General features: G+C 48.2%; 9 protein-coding genes across 9 annotated transcripts; 6 read left to right on the top strand and 3 right to left on the bottom strand.

Annotated features, from left to right (window-relative positions):
- Positions 1–38: 38 nt before the first annotated feature.
- Positions 39–1,693, bottom strand: N7525_007723 (oligosaccharide translocation protein RFT1; the record flags this gene model as incomplete). The annotated part of the gene is made up of 2 exons (XM_002568128.1): positions 39–885; positions 948–1,693. The coding sequence occupies 2 exons, from the start codon at positions 1,691–1,693 to the stop codon at positions 39–41; spliced, it is 1,593 nt and encodes a 530-aa protein (XP_002568174.1).
- A 655-nt stretch (positions 1,694–2,348) lies between these two features.
- N7525_007722 (OST3/OST6 family protein) lies at positions 2,349–3,529 on the bottom strand (the record flags this gene model as incomplete). Its single annotated transcript, XM_002568127.1, has 4 exons — positions 2,349–2,530; positions 2,611–2,966; positions 3,033–3,130; positions 3,185–3,529. 4 exons carry the CDS (start codon positions 3,527–3,529, stop codon positions 2,349–2,351), a joined length of 981 nt encoding a protein of 326 aa, XP_002568173.1.
- A 367-nt stretch (positions 3,530–3,896) lies between these two features.
- On the top strand, positions 3,897–5,562 carry N7525_007721 (uncharacterized protein; the record flags this gene model as incomplete). Its single annotated transcript, XM_002568126.1, has 3 exons — positions 3,897–3,929; positions 3,987–4,277; positions 4,336–5,562. The coding sequence occupies 3 exons, from the start codon at positions 3,897–3,899 to the stop codon at positions 5,560–5,562; spliced, it is 1,551 nt and encodes a 516-aa protein (XP_002568172.1).
- Positions 5,563–6,150: 588 nt separating this feature from the next.
- On the top strand, positions 6,151–6,885 carry N7525_007720 (uncharacterized protein; the record flags this gene model as incomplete). Its single annotated transcript, XM_061214188.1, has 3 exons — positions 6,151–6,160; positions 6,239–6,660; positions 6,718–6,885. 3 exons carry the CDS (start codon positions 6,151–6,153, stop codon positions 6,883–6,885), a joined length of 600 nt encoding a protein of 199 aa, XP_061068619.1.
- A 164-nt stretch (positions 6,886–7,049) lies between these two features.
- Positions 7,050–9,520, bottom strand: N7525_007719 (putative autophagy ubiquitin-activating enzyme ApgG; the record flags this gene model as incomplete). The annotated part of the gene is made up of 7 exons (XM_061214187.1): positions 7,050–7,130; positions 7,181–7,543; positions 7,597–8,061; positions 8,121–8,265; positions 8,333–9,108; positions 9,173–9,281; positions 9,330–9,520. The coding sequence occupies 7 exons, from the start codon at positions 9,518–9,520 to the stop codon at positions 7,050–7,052; spliced, it is 2,130 nt and encodes a 709-aa protein (XP_061068618.1).
- A 1,003-nt stretch (positions 9,521–10,523) lies between these two features.
- On the top strand, positions 10,524–12,502 carry N7525_007718 (deoxycytidine monophosphate deaminase; the record flags this gene model as incomplete). Its single annotated transcript, XM_002568123.2, has 7 exons — positions 10,524–10,545; positions 10,618–10,960; positions 11,025–11,386; positions 11,458–11,590; positions 11,652–11,739; positions 11,796–11,846; positions 12,437–12,502. The coding sequence occupies 7 exons, from the start codon at positions 10,524–10,526 to the stop codon at positions 12,500–12,502; spliced, it is 1,065 nt and encodes a 354-aa protein (XP_002568169.2).
- Positions 12,503–12,514: 12 nt separating this feature from the next.
- On the top strand, positions 12,515–14,306 carry N7525_007717 (imidazoleglycerol-phosphate synthase; the record flags this gene model as incomplete). The annotated part of the gene is made up of 3 exons (XM_002568122.1): positions 12,515–12,637; positions 12,713–14,155; positions 14,217–14,306. The coding sequence occupies 3 exons, from the start codon at positions 12,515–12,517 to the stop codon at positions 14,304–14,306; spliced, it is 1,656 nt and encodes a 551-aa protein (XP_002568168.1).
- Positions 14,307–15,540: 1,234 nt separating this feature from the next.
- N7525_007716 (cleavage polyadenylation factor subunit MPE1) lies at positions 15,541–17,578 on the top strand (the record flags this gene model as incomplete). Its single annotated transcript, XM_002568121.2, has 4 exons — positions 15,541–15,712; positions 15,781–16,078; positions 16,134–16,234; positions 16,290–17,578. The coding sequence occupies 4 exons, from the start codon at positions 15,541–15,543 to the stop codon at positions 17,576–17,578; spliced, it is 1,860 nt and encodes a 619-aa protein (XP_002568167.1).
- An 803-nt stretch (positions 17,579–18,381) lies between these two features.
- Positions 18,382–19,338, top strand: N7525_007715 (ornithine decarboxylase antizyme; the record flags this gene model as incomplete). The annotated part of the gene is made up of 4 exons (XM_061214186.1): positions 18,382–18,538; positions 18,599–18,608; positions 18,652–19,017; positions 19,122–19,338. 4 exons carry the CDS (start codon positions 18,382–18,384, stop codon positions 19,336–19,338), a joined length of 750 nt encoding a protein of 249 aa, XP_061068617.1.
- Between the last annotated feature and the right edge of the window lie 337 nt (positions 19,339–19,675).

The raw sequence follows: 19,675 nt of genomic DNA, 5'->3' as shown, positions 1-19,675 counted from the left end.
GGCGTTGAGACCAAATCAAAATCAGATCAGATCAGCACTCACATAAGGAGAGCATAGCTGCCACTGAAGGCGCATGCTTTGAAGAATCCCAATTTTAGGCCAAATCCGCGGCCCAAGAAGAAGCTCGCCAAAGCACACAAAATGAAGCTAGCAGGTCGAATGGCCACTTCACTCGTGTACAGGCTACATCCGTTCCGATGGAGGTACGATTTGATAAAACTGTAACTCCAAAAGGTTCGAACCGCCATATTCACAATGTTGGCCAGGACCAATCCATACGCACCCAAGTTTCCTATTTCTAGGAACATATAGGCCGCCAAGGCATAACAGGCAGAGAAGACACCCATCCACGCCGTTTGCTTCCGTATCTGTTGCGAACTTGCTGCAGATGACACAAACGCTTCGGTGATCCCATTTAGTGCCAAAAATGGAATGTAGTAGCAGTAGACGGAGAGCAGGTCTCCGATTTTAGGGGAAGCCCACTGACGGCCTCCCAATATATGCAACAATTGAGGGACCATCATTGGACCCAATGGAAATATCAGGATTGACAACAACTGGTACGCGCGTAGAATATCTACGAGGTGATCTCTGGCAGTGCGGACCTTGATATTCTTCAGCTTCTCATCCTCGTCGGGGCTCAGCAAGGCTGAGAATAGGTTCCGACTGCTCTCCTCCAGCGGTTGGAAGATAATCCGTGCGACGAGCCCGCCATAGTTTGACGCGAGAGAATATATGCCCTGGTCTTCTAGCCCTGACAGGGCTGCGAGCATCATAGTGTCGCCCTGCGTGAGCAAATGCTTCACTAGAGATTGGAGAAAGACATTCGCAGCAAGCGACGTTAACTGCCGTGAGAACCGTCCCAGAAAGTAGTTGGAGGGGTCCCTATAAATTGTTACCGTGTTGTTCTTCGTGCTGTAGCCTGAACGAGATAGGGTAGGTCTTACCTGGTTTGTATACGCGTCAGTAAGAAAGAGAACCGGGTCGTATTGGCCCCTCTGGGTAGGGCCAGCGAGTAGCCACAAACGAGGGCCAGAGAGTAACTGAGGTGACCAAGAGCAAATGGTAGCACACCAAGGTCGTAGTTGACTTGAGAAGCATATATAAAGGCGAATGATGTCACCGCACTCCTCAGAAATGCCGCTGGCATCTCAACGGCAGCGCGTTTTTCATAAAGCATATGTTGCTGCACTACCGAGAAAAAGGGCTCGGTGCTGAGTTCCATGAGAGATGCAGCCCCGATCAAGAGCACACTGTGATAAAAGAAGGCGGTGTTTGCTGCTTCCTCTGGGACAAAGCGCTGGTAGAGCATAGTGAACATAAGACTGGAAGGAATTCCAAGGGCGAGGCTCAAGTAGGACACGTTCACCACTGCTTGAGACGCCACGGACTGCGAATCTGCCGCTGCTGTATCTGATTGCAAGGAAGGCTGTTTATTGTCAGGCGTAGACGGAATAGGCTGCCGTTGGATAGCCATCCGAATACTCTCCCTCGAGAAATACAGTATCGAAACCTGGAAGAGCTCCAGTTGTGCTGCTATTCCCAGTACGACCGGTGAAAGGGTACGTAAGATCAATTGGTTTGAGGCAAAGGTAAAGATCCTGGACGCTAATTGAATCAAGATCAAAAAGCTTGTGCCCGTGGCTGACGACGCCAGAATTCTGCCCATACGGGCATCGTCAGGTTTTGCCATGCCCGCGATTGGACCCAGCTATGACAGTGCAACAAAGTATGCTCAACAGACAAGACTTCAGGCTGACCTCCGGAGCTGTATGTATGGTGTAGGGTTCATATGGGAGGGTGTTGTTAAAGGGTAAATGGTGTGGACACCCTTGGTGGGGCCTAATCTAGGGAAGTTGTCTTTTTTAACTTGGGCTTTTTGAAGAACAGGAGATATCTACCATGTGAAATCAAAAACTACTTTGAATTCATAGAATATCTATATAAAAGCAATACAGTATATCTAAATATATCTAAATCTACTTTAATCTACTTTGAATTCCACTTAGAGCCTCCTCCTTCCAGTTGCTTGGCTAGGTATGGTTAAGTAACTATGGCTACAGGCTAATTGTGAAATCCCTTCTAAAAGAACTAAAAGAACCTTCTGTGATCTTTGGTATGCAAAATTTTCATGGCAAAGGGAAAGAGGCACTATGGGTCAAAATCCGCAAAGCACCGTGTTTCCTCCAAGTGGCCCTGATCCACCCATGGATGTCAACTTCTGTTGGTCATCATGTACAGGAAGCCCTAGGGATATCTAGCCACTGGGATGTCAATGATCGCTTGTAAAATCACTATGTTTCCAGGTGCTGTTTTCAGGCTGTTGGTCAAGTAGGCTCTTGAACGCTCTAGAACGGAGGCAGATAGAATGGATAGCCACCATTCTTGGTTTTGAAGACACTGAGAAGGAAGCTGTATGTTGCGAAAAGAACAGTTGCCCAGATCAAGACAGCCAGCTGTTGACCCTTGACGTCTTCCATCCGGGGAACCTTCAGTGCGAGTGCGATCGTTGCAAAGGAGAGAACAGCGTCTGTGTGAGCAAAATGTTAACCTAGGAAGTCGGCATGGAAACGACGCCCAGAATCAATGAGCCTCGCAATTATCACTTACAGATGGCAGCCACAATCTGAGTCTCCATCCCGAACTGGTTCTGGAACCCACCGGCAAAATAGCTAATGCCACCTTTGCCATCACCAGCAACATATGGGACCTTTCGGATATGGTTGAACATTTGACCACTTGTGAACAGAAGAATTGCGATGAGGCTGACTGCAGCCCAAAGGTTTCGGTTCTGGACAATTGGCAGCAAGTAGGGAGAAAGGACTGTAGTCGCAGTCACAACCGCCATCAGAATTGTGGTCACTGATACTATCCGCATGTAGTTGATGGGTCGAACTAGTTCAGGCTTGGGGCCTTCGGGCAAATGACGTCCAATCCAAGAGTAGACCTGGTCGGCTGAGATCGGGCTATTTGGGATTCAGATGTTAGTTGAGATAGGGGCCGGGCGCAAGAGCGTTGATAGAAAAACATACCCAGTGAAATCAAACCGAAGGGGGTTCCCTTCAACCTTGGCAAAAGGACCAATGGTAGGAGGGAAGACAAGGATTACGGGTGCAGTTTGAAGCATGAGCTGCTTAGGTTAGTTGTATGTCAAATAGCTCAGTCTCGAGTAAAAACCCCCTACCTTTTGGAAAACTGCCTTGCCATTATCAAAGTCGAGTGTTCCAAAAACAACCTTGAGCTCATCAGGCTTGGGGCCCTTGGTCCAGCTTCGGGCGATCAGGTCCCATTCAGATTCGAAGTCGCGGCATAGGAGGCAGCCAAAGCGAGGATCCGTGGCAGTCAGAATAACCGCAGCATAGTAATCTCGAGGTGTAGAGGTGAGGTCTTCATATGATGCACTGTCTAGATCAACAGGCCCCGAACGAGACAGGGATTGGTATGTTGCAAACTTGTCCTGTGTTGAGCTCGCAGACAAGACACCAGACACGAACGAGAGAAGGAGAAAAAGGCCCGCCCAAAGCTTCATTTTAGCATGACAAGGAGCTGGACAGCTTCAAGGAGGTTAGTTATAAGCTTCAATTGATTGAAGAACTATCAATCGGTTGTAATTGAAGACGTTTGAACACGTTGAGTGATAAAGTCCAGGTGTCCACTATCAACGTAATCGGGCGGGCACATTGGCTTACTTAATATCTTCGGGGTTCCAAGCCCGCCAAAACACCGGCGCGTCTCCGCGACGATTTATATCATACTTGGAACAAGCATTGGATATAAACACCACATATCTTACCTAGGTATTCCTTTCCTTCTGGACAGACATTATTTAATCTATAGCCTTTCTTTCTATTTTTTCAATATCGAAAAGCTCCTGTCCTTCTCTGAATATTGTCGTCATGGCAATGGCCGAAGAAGCATCCGCTTCAGATGTATGTGACTTCCCTAGCTTGATGGGATATGCTCAAGATGCTAAATGAACCATGCAGTTTGAGATGTCCATGAGGACTATGCGTCTGGAGAAGGAGTATGAGAAGACTCTTTCAGATTCTGGTCGTCTTCTCGATGGCGAGAAGGATCGCGTACGACGCATGGAGCTCTTGCTCTTGAAATTCGAGAACGAAGCTCTCCGGTCGCAGTTGGACGAAGCAAATGCGCATCTTTCAGGATTCACACGTGCTGATTCAGAGGCATGTGCTCAACTTCGGGAGGCTTGCCAGGAAATTGATCATTTGGAGCTTCAAGCACAGGCATCGTCGAGTGAGATTAACCGACTTAAAGTAAGTCTTAACTCAACCTGGTGACTATATGCATAGTCCGTTATGTTGACAGTAGCAGGAAGAACTGTCGGCCCAGAAGAATAATTCGACCAGTTACAATACTGTCCTTGCTGAGAAACTCCATCTCTCCAGAGATCTGTCAACTCTGCAGTCAGAGCTGGAGCGGTTCAGAGCGCAAAATGCATCATATCAAACCATCATTGCCGAGAAACATGAGATGGAACGGCAGATAAACTCTCTGGAGCTTCAACTCGGCGATGAAAAACATGCCCATGAACGTACTCAGGCCAAGGCATCACAGCAAATGACAGAGATCACCCAGCTTTCTGCTCGAGTTGAAGGGTTACGGAGTGAGCTAGCGGGAGAGTTACGAGCCAAACAGCAGCAGGAACGGGACAACCACAATCAGAACTCAGCATGGGCTAATCAGCGGGCGACGTTTGAAGCAAAGATTGATTCGCTCAAACAGCAATTACTGTCAACCAAGGACAAGCTCCAGGAAGCCCAGATTGAAATCCAGCACGGACGCAGCCTCAAATCACAGGCAGTAAATAACTCCGAAGCCAGTTCCCGAACAGTCCCACTTCAGCGCCCTGGCCCGAGTGGCCATGCCGGTGTGACGATTGCGACCCCTGGGGCTGTGCGTGTTCAAGAGAAATTGAAGAAGGATTCGGCCATGCCTGGTGACAAGTCGGCGTTTTCCATCACTCCATTCTTAAACCGCACAGGGGCACCTTCCGATTCGCCAATGAGCTCAGTTGCAGACGAGGACGATATTCTTGGAGATGTCGACACTCCTCATGGTCTACTCGGCAAGCCGAGCACCTTTGGTGAACCAAAACGTATCGGTTCTGCTCTCCGGCGCCAACTATCTCCAACAGAAGACCGCATTCCAATCACGAAATTCACCAAACCAAAAGCACGTGATAACACAATGCCAGTATCACCGCCGGAAAATGAGGTCAAAAAACCAGCGCATCGATTAGATCGCAGAGTGCCACCCACTGAAACCGATGAATTACATGAGCAGTTTCAGCATGAACAGGCCAAGCCCAAAAAACGCAAACTTGGCGGTCAGCGGGATCGAAGTTTGTTCGAGGATGAGGAGGAAGAAGAGCTTCTGCCCAGCAAGAAATTTGGGAGAAATCTTGCAATAGGAAATGGACGGACTTCAACGCTGGGGAGTAAAACACAACCTAGTACCACTAGTCTACCACGGGCGCTCGGGCTTGGGGCAGCACCCATGGGATTTTCTCCCTTGAAAAAAGACCGCAGACGATTCTAATAGGATTTATCAAAAGATCCGGCAATTCATTTTTAGTGGCACAGACTCTACACGGTGGACCAAATATATAAATGTACATGTATAGGCATGTAGTCACCTAGTGAATATGATAAGAGCTGTCCGACTTTGAGGGTTCAGCGGTGCTTTCTGTTTTGCCGGCAGAAAATAAAAAGCTTCTCCTCTCAAGGGACTGCAAGTATCTCCCCTGATATTATTCAATTCGTATTATGTTCGCTTTACATCCAATTCGATTTTGGCGGAATGCCTGCTATAAGCAAGTAACTGTCCAGGCAAGACATGCATCATCCAAACGCTGGCAAGCCCGGCAGCAAAAGGATCAGTTCACTAGAGAGGCAGCTGTCCAAGGGCTGAAAAGTCGCGCTGCTTTCAAATTGCTGCAGGTAATCCAGCCCCGGCATTACTCTATTTCCCTGGATTGATCTGACAGACTGGTGCCTGCGGTTAGATTGATGAGAAATATCGAATCTTCAAGGGCGGGCAGACAGTTGTTGACTTGGTATGCTAGTCGTTCAACCTAAACTTGGGTCATTGTTTAATTCCAAACATTTAGGGCTATGCTCCAGGGTCATGGTCACAGGTGTGTCGACCATTCTTCTTTTGCCTTTTACTTATCCCTCTCCCCTTTGCTGTCAGATGGACCGCAATTAACTGCCAGAAAAGGTTGCTGCAAGCCGTACTCAGCCGCATGGTCGTGTCCTCGGTGTCGATATCATCCCAGCCCAACCACCGAAAGGGGTGTCTACAATCCAAGGGAATTTCCTCGCACCCGAGATTCAAACATACATTCGAGACTTTCTCCGCAATCCAGACAGAGGCAGGCCGCGCCAATCCGGCTTCCTGGACGATTCCAGTATCAGTCCATTGGAGCCGAATTCGGATACTGAACGCACCACGGAGGCCGAGAAGGGGGATATGAGGGGCGATAAAATACTTGAAAGAACGGTAGATGTGGTTCTTAGCGATATGTCTGCTCCCTGGTACCAGACCTCCGGTTTCTGGAAACGAAGTCTAAGTGCTCCTTATAACAGGATGATGAACACCAGCGGTGTCAGTTTCAGAGATCATGCTGGAAGCATGGTATGAAAATCATTGCTCCGTTGATAAATGTGAACCCCCTGCTAACTTTCCACGCAGGATCTCTGCCACGCGGCTCTACGATTCAGTTCGGATGTTTTGAAGGCAGGCGGTCATTTCGTCTGCAAATTCTACCAAGGCGCCGAAGACAAAGAACTGGAGCAGCAGCTGAAAGAATTATTCAAAAGGGTTCATCGCCTAAAACCCGAATCATCTCGCAGTGTATGATTTCCCTCATCCAATTGATACACACTCCCCGACTAAGGCAATTGGCAGGAATCCAAGGAGGCCTTTTTCGTTGGCTTGGAGAGAAAATCGTGAGATCAAAGCTATTTCGGACTTACATGCCGGCAGGTTACAGAGTAGCCGAAGGGCCGAACCATGTCGTCTGTCTAAAGGATCTCAATCTCCTCATTGTCAGATGCCTCATCCCAGTCAATATCGGCTAGCGCTTCTTCCGCCTTCTCATGAACCTTCCTATGTGTCAGTTTGGGATTGGGTTATTTTATAGGCTCTGACTGACCTCTTTTAGCCCACTCAATTCTTCAACATAGCCATGTTCATTCAGGGCTCTTCGCACGAAGTCCCATCCTTGCTCGCGGTATGCACTGACAACCTTGTCCGAGCATGCACTGCAGCTCGGATAACTTTTGCCGGTGACGGACAGGTTCTCGAAATTGGAGAGAAATCCTCGTATTTGATGGGGCACAGCGCCTAAGGGATGATCATCACGCTCGGTATTGCGGGCTATTGGGGCCGGTGCGCCAGCGCCTTTGGGGTGCTGAAGGAGTGAAACGAAAAGCTCCACCAAAAGTGCAGAGGCTATAGGAGCCACTCCAGGGCGGGTCACCGTACACTGCTGGTCGAGAGTTTGATCTTTGGTAGACTATCACGCAGTCAGTTCTGTATAAAGCAGGTCCCTCCTTGGGATAATCTTACATTAGCTGGTGCTACTACATCGTTGCAGAAATAGCACCCAAGCTCAGCTGGCTTTTCATCCTCCGTGATACCATGGCGCATCACCACGAAGGAATCGAACCCTAGGGCTGCATTCATCACGATTTTTCCTGCCGCCTTCCCCATCACAGTGGGTAGCCACCGTGATTCTCGGGTATCCATGAGGAGGAAGATGGCATCATGTCCATCAATCAGTGTTTGGAGACGATCAAAATCGGCCCTTGTCACCCGTTCGTCCACAATAGGATGGCCTGCCATGGGTACCGAAAGCGCATGACCTGTAGTCTCTACTCCTGGGTAAATTTCTGTTAGAGCTTCGGATGCTCGATGTGCTTTTCGGGCGCCACCGTTCAAGCAATCTTGGAAATTGAATAGTGGCTGTCGAACAGGGTTAGAAAATGAAACGGTCCCATTGTCGACGAAAGTGATCTTCTTCACGCCCCAGCCCTATATAGTCGGTGATTAGAACAAGTTGTTTTCGAGCGCGGAAGTCGACGTCCACATACCAGCAGATTCCGGGAGACGTAGCTACCCAATGTACCAGCTCCTAGCAAGAGGCATTTCGTGTGCTTTATTTTCTCAAGATCGAGCGTTGGGCTGATCCGCCATTTGATAAGTTTGAGGTTGAGATCGACGGACTGATCTGCTAATCTTTAGGGGGGAAATAAGCTTCCTTGATCAAGTCTTCACTTTGGATATTTCCGAATTAACGCCATACCTCTTAGGATCCATGTACTCTGTAAGATTGACAATTCTCCCGGCCAATTTCCCTGTCGAGTTACGTTCCCAGCCGGTTACCTTTGGCAGTGGCAACGACTCTCGGGTTTGCAGTGATTTCGGGGTCTGAGGCTCTTGTTTTGGACTTGACTCCAGCCGAATTACTGTACTGCGTCCCTGATCACGCTTCGCGTGCACGTCGCGATAGCGTATCAATTGCACCCGTTCGATGCCCCATCGCTGCTTGATCAGAACGAGCAGGTTTCGTAACATCCACCCTGGGGCCTGTTCATAATTTGATGGGTCTGAGAAACAGAAATAACAGTCTTCATCAGCGACATTCTTGAAAAACCCATTTTCATATTCGGAAAGCGACGCTATCTGCCAGTTGCTATTTGATGTGTCTTGTTGCGCGCTCTTTGTCTGGGGATCGCCCGAGGATGCGTCGGGACGCAGTCTGGATTTTCGAGCCAAAAAAAAACCTCGTTGTCGATGATCCACAATATATGACCATGTTTGCACCGCTTCCACTAAAGCAGTGCTCTCATGTGGAGATAAATGAGACCCCTTCAAATTGTCAATATCATGATCCTGGTGGGACTGGGATACTTGATCTGTTGGTTGCACGGGGACCCATTGAGGATCTGAGTGGATTGCCGGAAATGCAAACCAGTAGTGGAACTTGTATTTTTTGAGGTCCGCAAAAGATACAATCACAAAGCTGCAGAGTAGGGAGGGGCATGAGAGTATTGTTCCGTCGTGGATAGCATCCCATATCTTGGAGTTTTTCATTAGTATATGTATACCACTCTCCGAGGCAACCAGTGATGGTTATCCCTACCATTTGTCCAGCTTGATGAAGCAGATGGGGTCTATCCATGTTTCGATATTCTTCAACGGTATTGACATTTTTGATCATGCCCTCTGCTCTGTAATAGCCAGCGGGGGCTCTAAGTCGCTGTTAGAAGGGCTTTTAAAAACGTCTCGTTTTATCTTACTCGCTACTGGTGAGGGCGTTCCCATGAATTTGGATTCGACATGATGCGGCCTCAGGATCAGAAGGACGGATTTCGTATAGTCCCAGGACGGGGCGGGCAGAGTCATCTAGTTTGTCGTGATTGATCTTATGGGAAGCCAGTGAAGTATAGAAAGGTAATTCGATGTCGGAAGCAAACGGTGCGTACTGCATCCTGGAGGAAAAGGAAGAAAGAGAAGAAGACTCTTGATTATGAACCCGAATAATGCAGACTTGGGAATCCGGACGTGACAGCTAAGAGGGGAGGAACAAGGTGTAAAAGTGTCAAAAGATGTTAGAAGGAGGTCAAACGGTCTGATGTCACGAGAGGGGCGGGGGTGACCTTGGGAAGGCTTATCTATCCGCCTGACCTCTCTACCTCTGACCTCGGGACCTCTCTGCACTTATTATCTCCAATTGCAAGAGCTTTGGGTCCCAGAAATCTCTGAGACCGGCGTTACCATAGCTCGTGCTTAAGCTTTGGAGAGGTGGAATCAACTGAGACTCTTGACACTTGAACCGCGACATTTGATACCTCTTACCCTTTTCCGTTCCCCATTCTGAACGACAGAAGCCACGCACTAATGAGAGGATACGCCTCATACCATCCTTATCTATTGTAGCCTATGGGGACCGATGCCTCTATATAACCCTATTATGCCGCCACAACAACGGTATCGCCAACTGGATCTGTCAACGCTGAGGGTCCGTGACGATCCCGAGGGTCCCCTACCACGGCGGAATAACAGAACGCGGAGCTTGCGAATCAGCTCCAGTTAGAATGCGGGACATCATGGAGATACGCGAAAAAAATTCATTGTTGAGTCAACAAAAGCTCGAAGCTTCTCGCGCAACTCCCACTCGCTCCCCACATGACAAGACATGATGAGTGGCGCAAGGTTCGTCCCACAGTCTAGCGCTGTAGGCGCCGAATGCACGTCCTTAAGCTTATCTGATAGTTATATTTTGTTGCCATGTACTTGTGTGTAGTCTACCTATCTATGTATGTACTTATACCTCCAGGAGCTACCCAATATCCAACTGGGCAACATGTCAGGCCGATAACATCAACCCGATAAGGTCGCGTCGCGACTTTCCGTTTACTCTGCCCCACTTCTTCTCTTCTTTCTTCTTTTCTTCTCCTCTTTCCAACGATACAATTATTAAACACCTAAAAATGCTCATCGGCTTATGTGGAGGTCAGCAGATAATTGTCGCAAACCAATCTCTCATCCCACACCGGATCAACTAACGAGGATATACGTCAAAAGGCATTTGCGCTGGCAAACATGCGATTGCTGAGTACCTGATTGAGCAAGGTTTCCAACTTCTTGAACTTGCCGGCAAATCCCAATCCTACATCACCGAGTCGGGGGATGACCTGCGGCTGCAAGCGTCGGAGATCAGAAAGAAAGAAGACCCCAAGTCGTCAGAGCTTACATTCCAAGATGCCGACTCCCTACTCGACTTTGCGACCAAAAGATGGCAAGAACGTTGGGTTACCACAGACATCGCAGATGCCACTACCCTAGATCGATTTCTCTTGCGTCCCTTCTTCCTCCTCGTGAGCGTCGACGCACCTGTTAGCCTCCGATGGAAACGATTTGCCGACAGGTTCGTGGTGATACATGTGGTGCAAAACTGAAACCTAACAGTTTTTCTTTACCTCTCAAAACAGATGTTGGAGAAGACAACTCGATCCGCCTGAGCTTGAAAAGTTCGTTATGTGGAACGACCATAATCTTTACGACAAGGATATTGGACGAGTATACTTGACCGACAAAGCCCAACTGCGCCTATTCAACTCCTCGTCGTCCCTTGAAGAGCTACATTCGGCTTTGAAAACCCTCGACCTGGCGGACGAACAACGGTTGAGGCCAAACTGGGACCAGTACTTCATGCAGCTGGCCTCTCTTGCCGCCCAAAGAAGCAACTGCATGAAAAGAAGAGTGGGATGTGTGCTCGTTCGAGAGAGTCGTGTCATCAGCACAGGATATAATGGGACACCACGGCATCTCCAGAACTGCAACCAAGGTGGATGTACGATTCAGGCCAGAACTGAATGACCCAATGGCCGTATTGTTCATTTGGCTCACTAGAAACCATTATAGGTCCACGGTGCAATCGCGGGGATGGGGGAGGAGCCGGTCTCTCGACCTGTCTCTGCCTTCACGCCGAAGAAAACGCATTACTGGAAGCAGGCCGGGAGCGGATTCGAGAGGGGGCGATCCTTTATTGCGATACGTAAGTCCACTTCATTCTTCAATAAACTATGCCAACGAGAAAATCTTACTGTGGATTGCAGATGTCCTTGCTTGACATGCACTGTCAAAATAGCCCAAGTTGGTATTTCGGAGGTCGTTTACTCTCAAGGATACAACATGGATAATGATGTAAGTCAATGCCTGTCTGTTATGAGGCTCCTAGTTAATCTGATTTGAATATACAGAGTGCAGCTATCTTACAAAAGGCAGGCGTACGGCTACGGCAATTCCACCCGGTAACTGATCTTATACATCCTCACCTCGTTTATGCATAACTGACCATAAGATTGCAGCCTACGAATGGACTCATCTATCTCCAGTCACCTGCGAGACCAGCCACAACCGAAAACAAATAACCTACCATACGATAGTGAAGGCGCGGGGCAACCCCTGAGCAAAGAGGAATATCCACCTGCATGGGCAAACATTTGCACCACCCCAGGGCTATGCCAAAGTTATTGTACAAAGCGACTCATCCAGATAACATTGCAATAGTAGGGGAGGGATTTCTAGGGCTATTACAGTAGGAAAATTCATCATGAGTGAATCCGAGACGTTTCAGTAGGAGGAAAGGTCACTTAGTACCTACTTAGGTAGGTCCACGGGTGTATTCTGCATGACTCACAGGTACTTATTCAGTACAAAAAGAACTTAGATTACATAGTAATTATACGCTTTAGAGAAGTACCCCATTGTACCTATTTCTCCGCATTTTGTCTGGCAGAAAAAAAGAGATATGACTCAGCGTGCGAATTTCGGCGGGGTCCTCAAGGAACCCCTCGACAGGCTTTATCGGCGCAGGTTGGATTCTTTACCGTGTTGGTAGCTCAACCTCGATAGTCCAATACCTTGGTCACTTTCAGCTGGAATTACCACTGTGCTTTTGGCCTAGATTTCTGCAGCCATGCCTACCGTCCACCTGCTGGACTATGTTGCGGGAAACATCCGTTCCTTGGTCAATGCGATTAACCAAGTCGGATATGATGTCGAATGGGTGAAAACCCCGGAGGATGTGAAAAAAGCTGATGTTAGTCAAATACTCCAGACCAATTTTTACCTTGGCTAGCTCACGATCATGCCATTGCTAACAGTCGAATTTTAGAAACTGATACTCCCCGGCGTTGGCCATTTTGGCCATTGTCTCTCCCAACTGGACAAAGGAGGATTTTTGGAGCCCATCCGGCAGCATATCGAAGCGGGGAAGCCCTTTATGGGGATCTGTGTTGGTCTTCAAGCCCTTTTCCAGGGCTCAGAGGAGGACAACAACGTTGCAGGGCTTGGCGTGATTCCTATGCGCATTCAAAAATTCAACGACACCTCGAAGAGCGTACCACACATTGGATGGAATTCTGCAATCAACACTGGGTCCGATGGCAACAAAAATGAAAGCTTTTATGGTCTGAGGCCGACCAGCAAGTATTATTACGTCCACTCCTATGCGGCCCCCTACAACCCGGGTGTATTGGAAAGTGACGGCTGGTCTGTGGCTACAGCCACATATGGCGAGGAAGAGTTTATCGGTGCTATTAGTCGGGGTAACATCTTTGGCGCCCAGTTTCACCCGGAAAAGAGTGGCGTGGCTGGGCTACGGGCCATACACGCATTCTTGAACGGCGATCAATTCCAGTCGCTCCCACAGGACCAGGTCACTGGCAAAGAAGATGGGCTCACTCGTCGCGTTATTGCTTGCCTTGATGTTCGGACAAACGACTCTGGTGACTTGGTCGTTACCAAGGGTGACCAATATGATGTCCGAGAGAAGAGTGGAGCAGATGCCGGGGGCAGCGTTCGTAACCTCGGTAAGCCTGTGGACATGGCTAAGAAATATTACGAACAAGGAGCAGATGAAGTGACATTTTTGAACATCACCTCTTTCCGAAACTGCCCCATTGCTGATACACCCATGCTTGAAATTTTGCGACGAACATCGGAGACAGTCTTTGTACCATTGACCATTGGCGGAGGAATCAAAGACACCGTCGACACTGATGGCACGAAGGTTCCTGCTCTGGATGTGGCAACAATGTATTTCAAGTCTGGAGCCGATAAAGTCAGTGTTGGCTCTGATTCTGTCTTTGCCGCTGAGGACTATTACCGCGCCGGTGAGAAGTTGAGCGGCCAAACCGCAATCGAGACGATATCAAAAGCCTATGGAAAGCAGGCCGTTGTGGTGAGCGTCGACCCCAAGCGGGTATATGTGGATAAGCCTGAAGATACCCCCCACCACACAATTAAGACCCAATTCCCCAACTCCAATGGGCAAAGCTTCTGCTGGTACCAATGCACCGTCAAAGGTGGCAGAGAAACGCGCGATATCGATGTGCGGCAACTTGTGCAGGCTGTTGAGGCCATGGGAGCTGGTGAAATTCTCCTGAATTGCATTGATAAGGATGGAAGCAATGCTGGATTTGATCTGGAATTGATCAGAGACGTCAAAGCTTCGATTAAGATTCCGGTCATCGCTTCAAGTGGGGCTGGTGTACCTGCGCACTTTGCAGAGGTCTTCAACAAAACCACCACTGATGCAGCATTGGGAGCAGGAATGGTAAGTTTGTATCCTTCCTAAGTATTTCTTTCTCATAGCAGAACCTCTGACCATGTCCTAGTTCCACCGCGGTGAATATACCGTGTCTCAAGTGAAAGATCACCTTCAAACAGAGGGATTCCTGGTCCGCCAATTTGAGGCTGAGATCTAAAGGCTCAGCTGCGTCAATGGTGTGATATTTTCACATAGACATCTTTTGCAATTTTATGGTTTTATGCAAGAATAGAGAAATAGAGATCATGAGGGCCGAGCCCATCAACCAACATACTGTACAGTTCAAATGACCAAAGACGTTTGAGATAACGGATTCCATGCCCTGGATAGTTGAGGGAAGATAACGACGACTAAAACACATAAGATATAACTTCCTCAAGTCGCTTTCACACATTAAACCTTTTTTTTTTCTGCCCTTTTCTGCTGTCTACCTAACAAGCCGAGAAGGGAGATAAACATCTCTTTAACCAGACGTGTAACCTTGGAAGATTACGGCTGCATAAGTGACCATTCCAATTTGTGAAGGTAGAGGGGAGCCTTCTCAGCTTGGGGCCCAGATGGTCACGTGGTAATAGTTATCATTACCCATTAAAAGCGGTCTAGAAGGCGGTAAAGGCACATCCAGATCATCTGACTTTTCCTCACTTGCCACTTCACCTTCTCCTCTCCTCCATACCGGCGCACGAAAATCCCATCCTCGCCATTCTCACACACCCATTATCCCTCCCAAGTTCTTTTTTGCCGAATCTGGGTCTTTTATTTCACCTTTGAAGATACTCCGCGCCGTGTGATCACCAAACTACATTACCTAACAACTGCGACACCTCGGCCTCGGTCGTTTGACTGTGAATTTGCTCATTCCTAACAGGTCTCTCTATAACTTGGATTTGGTGTCTCGCAGGGATCTCCAGACAGGTCCGACACAGGTCAGGGTGCTAGGGTGGCTCTGCGAATCTGAAGGACGGGGCAGACCATCAGATCTCTCTTGAATACACCTTTTTTAATTCAGCGCCAGTGTTCGATCATCGTATTCATCAATTCTTTTTGATCTCCATTTGTATGCAGTGACCTGAACACTCACCATTCAGCATTCAAAAAGATTCATTCACACATTCCATTGTCTCAGTGGTCTATTGATCCCTGCTTTCTTCTAAAAAAAATATCTCGTGCTTTCTCTGTGATTTGAACAGATAAAATCTGTTGCCCAACCTTTCTTTCTTGTGACTGGTGATACACCAGTTTCACTCCTTCTCACGAGTTTTTTTTTCTTTCTTCTTCCCTCTTTATTATCCCCTATTGCTCACTGTACGCGGCGGCGGTGCCCCTAAACCTGGGTCTTAATACAACCCACAGACATCTTTGTTGCATCACCCCCTCACAAATTGAATACAATGTCATCCTCCGTTCATTTCAAATTCAAGTCCCAAAAAGAACCCTCAAGGGTCACCTTCGATGGCACTGGTATTTCGGTCTTTGAGCTCAAAAGAGAGATTATCAGCCAGAGTAGATTGGGCGACGGGAGTGACTTTGAGCTGTCAATCTACAATGAGGACACCAGAGAGGGTATGTTATTCTTATTCCAATGCCCCATTTGCTCCTGATCAACAGGAAACTTTTCTGACATCCAATAGAATACGACGATGACACCACTATAATCCCTCGATCGACTTCCGTGATCGCCCGCAGATTGCCTGCAGCGCGCCCTGGTAAGGGCGGTGCTGCTCGCTACGTCTCTGGCAAGATGCCAGTCAATGCTCGCAGTGCCCCTCGCAACGATCCGTCGATGAGCCGAGTAACACCCGGAACGGGACAATCCGTGAACAACAACGTCCTCGAACTCAATAATGCCCAAACAGAAGAGGAGAAGATCAACGCTCTGTTCAACCTACAAGCTAGCCAATGGCAGGAACAACAACAAGAAATGGCAAAGTAAGAGCACCCTAAGCGGATTCTTTTGGATTATGGAGATATTAATCTAATTTAGCGCAACACCCGTACCGTTCGGTCGTGGCAGAGGGAAACCCGTCAATGTACCTGACCACCCTCCACCTCCAGGGTATCTTTGCTATCGTTGTCGGGAAAAAGGTATACACCTCTAGTTAAATCACCACACCCACAGATCGCTAACCTTTGCACGCAGGCCACTGGATCCAAGCATGCCCTACGAATAACGACCCCAAGTACGACGGCAAATATCGAGTCAAACGATCAACTGGCATACCACGTTCACTTCAAACCAAAGTCGAGAAACCAGAATCCCTGGCCCCCGATGGCTCCACTGAAGATTCGAGGAATACAGGGGTCATGGTGAATGCTGACGGCGACTTTGTCATTGCAAAGCCGGACAAGGCATCCTGGGAATTGTACCAAGAAAAGGCGAAGGCATCGGCGGCGGCGGCAGCTGAAGCAGCAGCTGTCGAGGAGAGCAAAGCATTGCAAGCTCGAGGTCTGGAATGCCCGATTGACAAGAGGATGTTTTTAGAGCCAACAAAGACACCGTGTTGCCAGAGGACATATTGCAATGATTGTATTTCAAATGCCTTGATTGAAAGTGACTTTGTTTGTCCGGGGTGTGCTACAGAGGGCGTCTTACTTGATAACCTCACTCCCGATGATGAATCCGCCTCAAAAATTAAGGTATATGAAGCCGACAAGGCTGAAGCCAAGAAAGAGAAGGAAAAGATCCCCGCAGCCCCGGATGGCACTTCTGTCCCTGAAGTCGCCGAAACCGAGCCCAAAGAGTCTTCCGCCAACAAAGAGCAGAGCCCGCTCAATCAAGTTCAAGAGACCGCCCCCACACAATCTAGGAAAAGATCCGCTGAGGACGAGCCTACCAGTCGGAGTGAAACCGTAAACTCCGAGCTGGGTAACGTGCCAAAGAAACAGAAGGCAGATGATGGTCATTCCGACGTTCCGATCCAGGCCAATAGCGTCCAAGACGGTGCGCCTGTCGCCACTCCAAACTTTAATAACCAGGATATGCCCTTCAACGGCTTTGGACCAATGCAAGGCATGCCTATGATGCCTTTCTCGGCCCCTGGCTTCGGCAATGAAGCCATGGGGTTCATGAACCCCATGGCGATGGCGTCTGCCAATGGCTTTCCCAGTGGCATGGGTCCTGGGTGGAATCCCATGAACATGCCTTTCAATCCTCTTCAAGCTGGTATGTTCGATCAAAGCAATGGTGCCATGCCCAACGGATTTCCCAATATGTTCAACGGGGACCCTTCAATGATGTTCCCTATGCCCCAGAATGGGTTCCAAGGACCAAGCGCTGGGATGAACAATTTCTCGAATCAGCAGCGGACAGCTTTCAGCACACCATACTCCCGGGAAGAAGATTCACCATATTTCCGTCAACCCGTGAATCCGCAACGTCATCAGGCTAGAAACCGACGAGTTCGGCCTAGCGATTACAGGGAGCTTTGAATAGACAAGTTTATGGCCTCTATGGATTTGCATTCCTTTTTTTTTTCTTTTTCTTTTTTTCTTTTTCTTTTCCCCTGGTACACTGTGTATATGCATATGATTTAGAGCGGCTTTTATTTTCGTACTTATTCTTTTATTTTTTATTCCTTATGTCTCTTTCCCGTGTCATCCTGAGAGGTTTCTTTACCTTCAGAATGTGTACTACTACCATAGCTGCAATAAGAATACTTCAACCCTTAATCATTCCGACTTCCCCCAAGTACTTTGGCAGGGCTTAGGCATTGATACTCAGTATCGTCTGGCTAAATACCCTTCGTCTGTGCAGTTAATATAAATTTTACTGTTGCGCATTAATACAATCACTCTTGGCTTTGGTAGCACCCTCTTTATAGACTGAGGTCGACCAACCAGTAGAAATCATGTTAAGGCATGAAGAGAAAGTAAACTCATGACATCCAGTAATAATAACGATAAAACTAAATTAACGAAAGAGAGAAAGGTGAAGAATATCACAATAATTAATTCCTTGTGTAAAGAGAGTGAGAGATGGTCAGGTGACTGGGGAAAATGCTCACCCCCCGATTCACACCGTCTCTACTTCCACATCGTCCATCCCCGTCCAACCCCTGTCCACTTCCGCTATCCAACATCAGACCACTTGATTTTTCCTCACCAAAACGTCAAACGTCTTCATCGTGTCTTCTCTACTAAATCTAAAATCCAAACTTCGATCTAGTTCGGTATCTTGACCTACACCGTTCATCCAATCCCTCCCAGAACAATCATCTGAAAGATCAACCATCATGGCGAAATATATGAGTAACCACAGTAGTAATTGCAATCAAATGCAGCGGTTTCTCGACCAAGACTCCCAGAGCACCGTTCTGGCTACTTGCTACAGTGTTGAGCCGTCGACCTCCAAGGTCCACGGCTTCCACTACTGCACTACCCTGGGCGCCGGTAAGTATCTCGTAACCCGAAATCGCAACCATATTGCTCGGCATCTAATCTCCAATCTAGGGGTACAGTGGTATGCCTGAGGTCCCTTCGGGGACTAAATCGTCTCGTTCAAGTCCTCCCCACGACATCCTCGATTCCCGCGCGGAACGAACCTGGCCTGGAAACAACTGGCCAGAGTACAAGGGGGAGGCAACGCATAACATCCCGGAAGAGTGTGAGAGACTCTTCTGTGACAAACTGTCTGCGACATTCCTGGGTGAGAGGAGTTTCGTGGGGCAGGAGTCACTGGGGATGGATGCGTTCCAAAATATGCAGTCAAACCAAATCGAGCACCAGCATGATCGAATCCAGAGATGGATAGAAGTGTGGGATTACTCCAGTGATGCGATCTATCGCGGATTCGTGGCTGAACACAATAAAGAGCGGACCTTGTTCGTCTTCTTCGAGGACCGTGCACTTGAACACGGCCTTAAGTCAGGGTATGTACGCCCCTTGTGTTTCCTTGGATAAGTCAAGACTTTCCTCTTCTGTTTAGTGACTGTCCTTCATATGTGTTTGATTCACCTGCTGACTTCTGCCTCAGCTTGATCGCTCTGTTCGAACTTGCCGATCTCGCCACCTTCGGGTGTTCACAAATAGTCGCCTGTGTCAGTCGCTCCCAGCGCACGGATGAAATGGAGCTCGTGCGAAGTCTAGGATGGTGTGGTTTCAACCTCACCACCTTGGCACCCTGGGTATCAGACAGTGAACCAGGGCCCTGCCTCAGTAATAAATGGCTTTTCTTGGTTGCCGAAGTCTAGCGATAGCATCATAGTAGTATGATGCGGTTTAATTCGTTTTGGATTGGAGTTATGGATATTGTTTTATGTCTTGGTGCTCTGTTACGCAAGGCGACTGTCCTTTTATTCCGAATACCGAGTATTGCTTCATTATTTTTTCATTTATGCGTTCGTATGTACCTAGGTAGTGTTCTAATGAGAATGTCACCCCCCGCTTTGACGGAAACAAGCCCCGTGCGGATAAGATAAGAGATAAGTCATATATGACCTCACCTCCAGACCTGCCCAGGTGCAATTCACCTTTCACTCGGGCATACCCGTGGACATTCCCTTCCAATCTTGGGAAGCCTTTCAAGGT

Source organism: Penicillium rubens, assembly GCF_028828025.1.
Source record: "Penicillium rubens strain IBT 27055 chromosome Unknown utg000003l_segment0_segment0, whole genome shotgun sequence".
Classification (NCBI taxonomy): domain Eukaryota; kingdom Fungi; phylum Ascomycota; class Eurotiomycetes; order Eurotiales; family Aspergillaceae; genus Penicillium; species Penicillium rubens.
The sequence above is the reverse complement of the archived record's forward strand: the minus strand, read 5'-3'. Positions and strand labels throughout refer to the sequence as shown.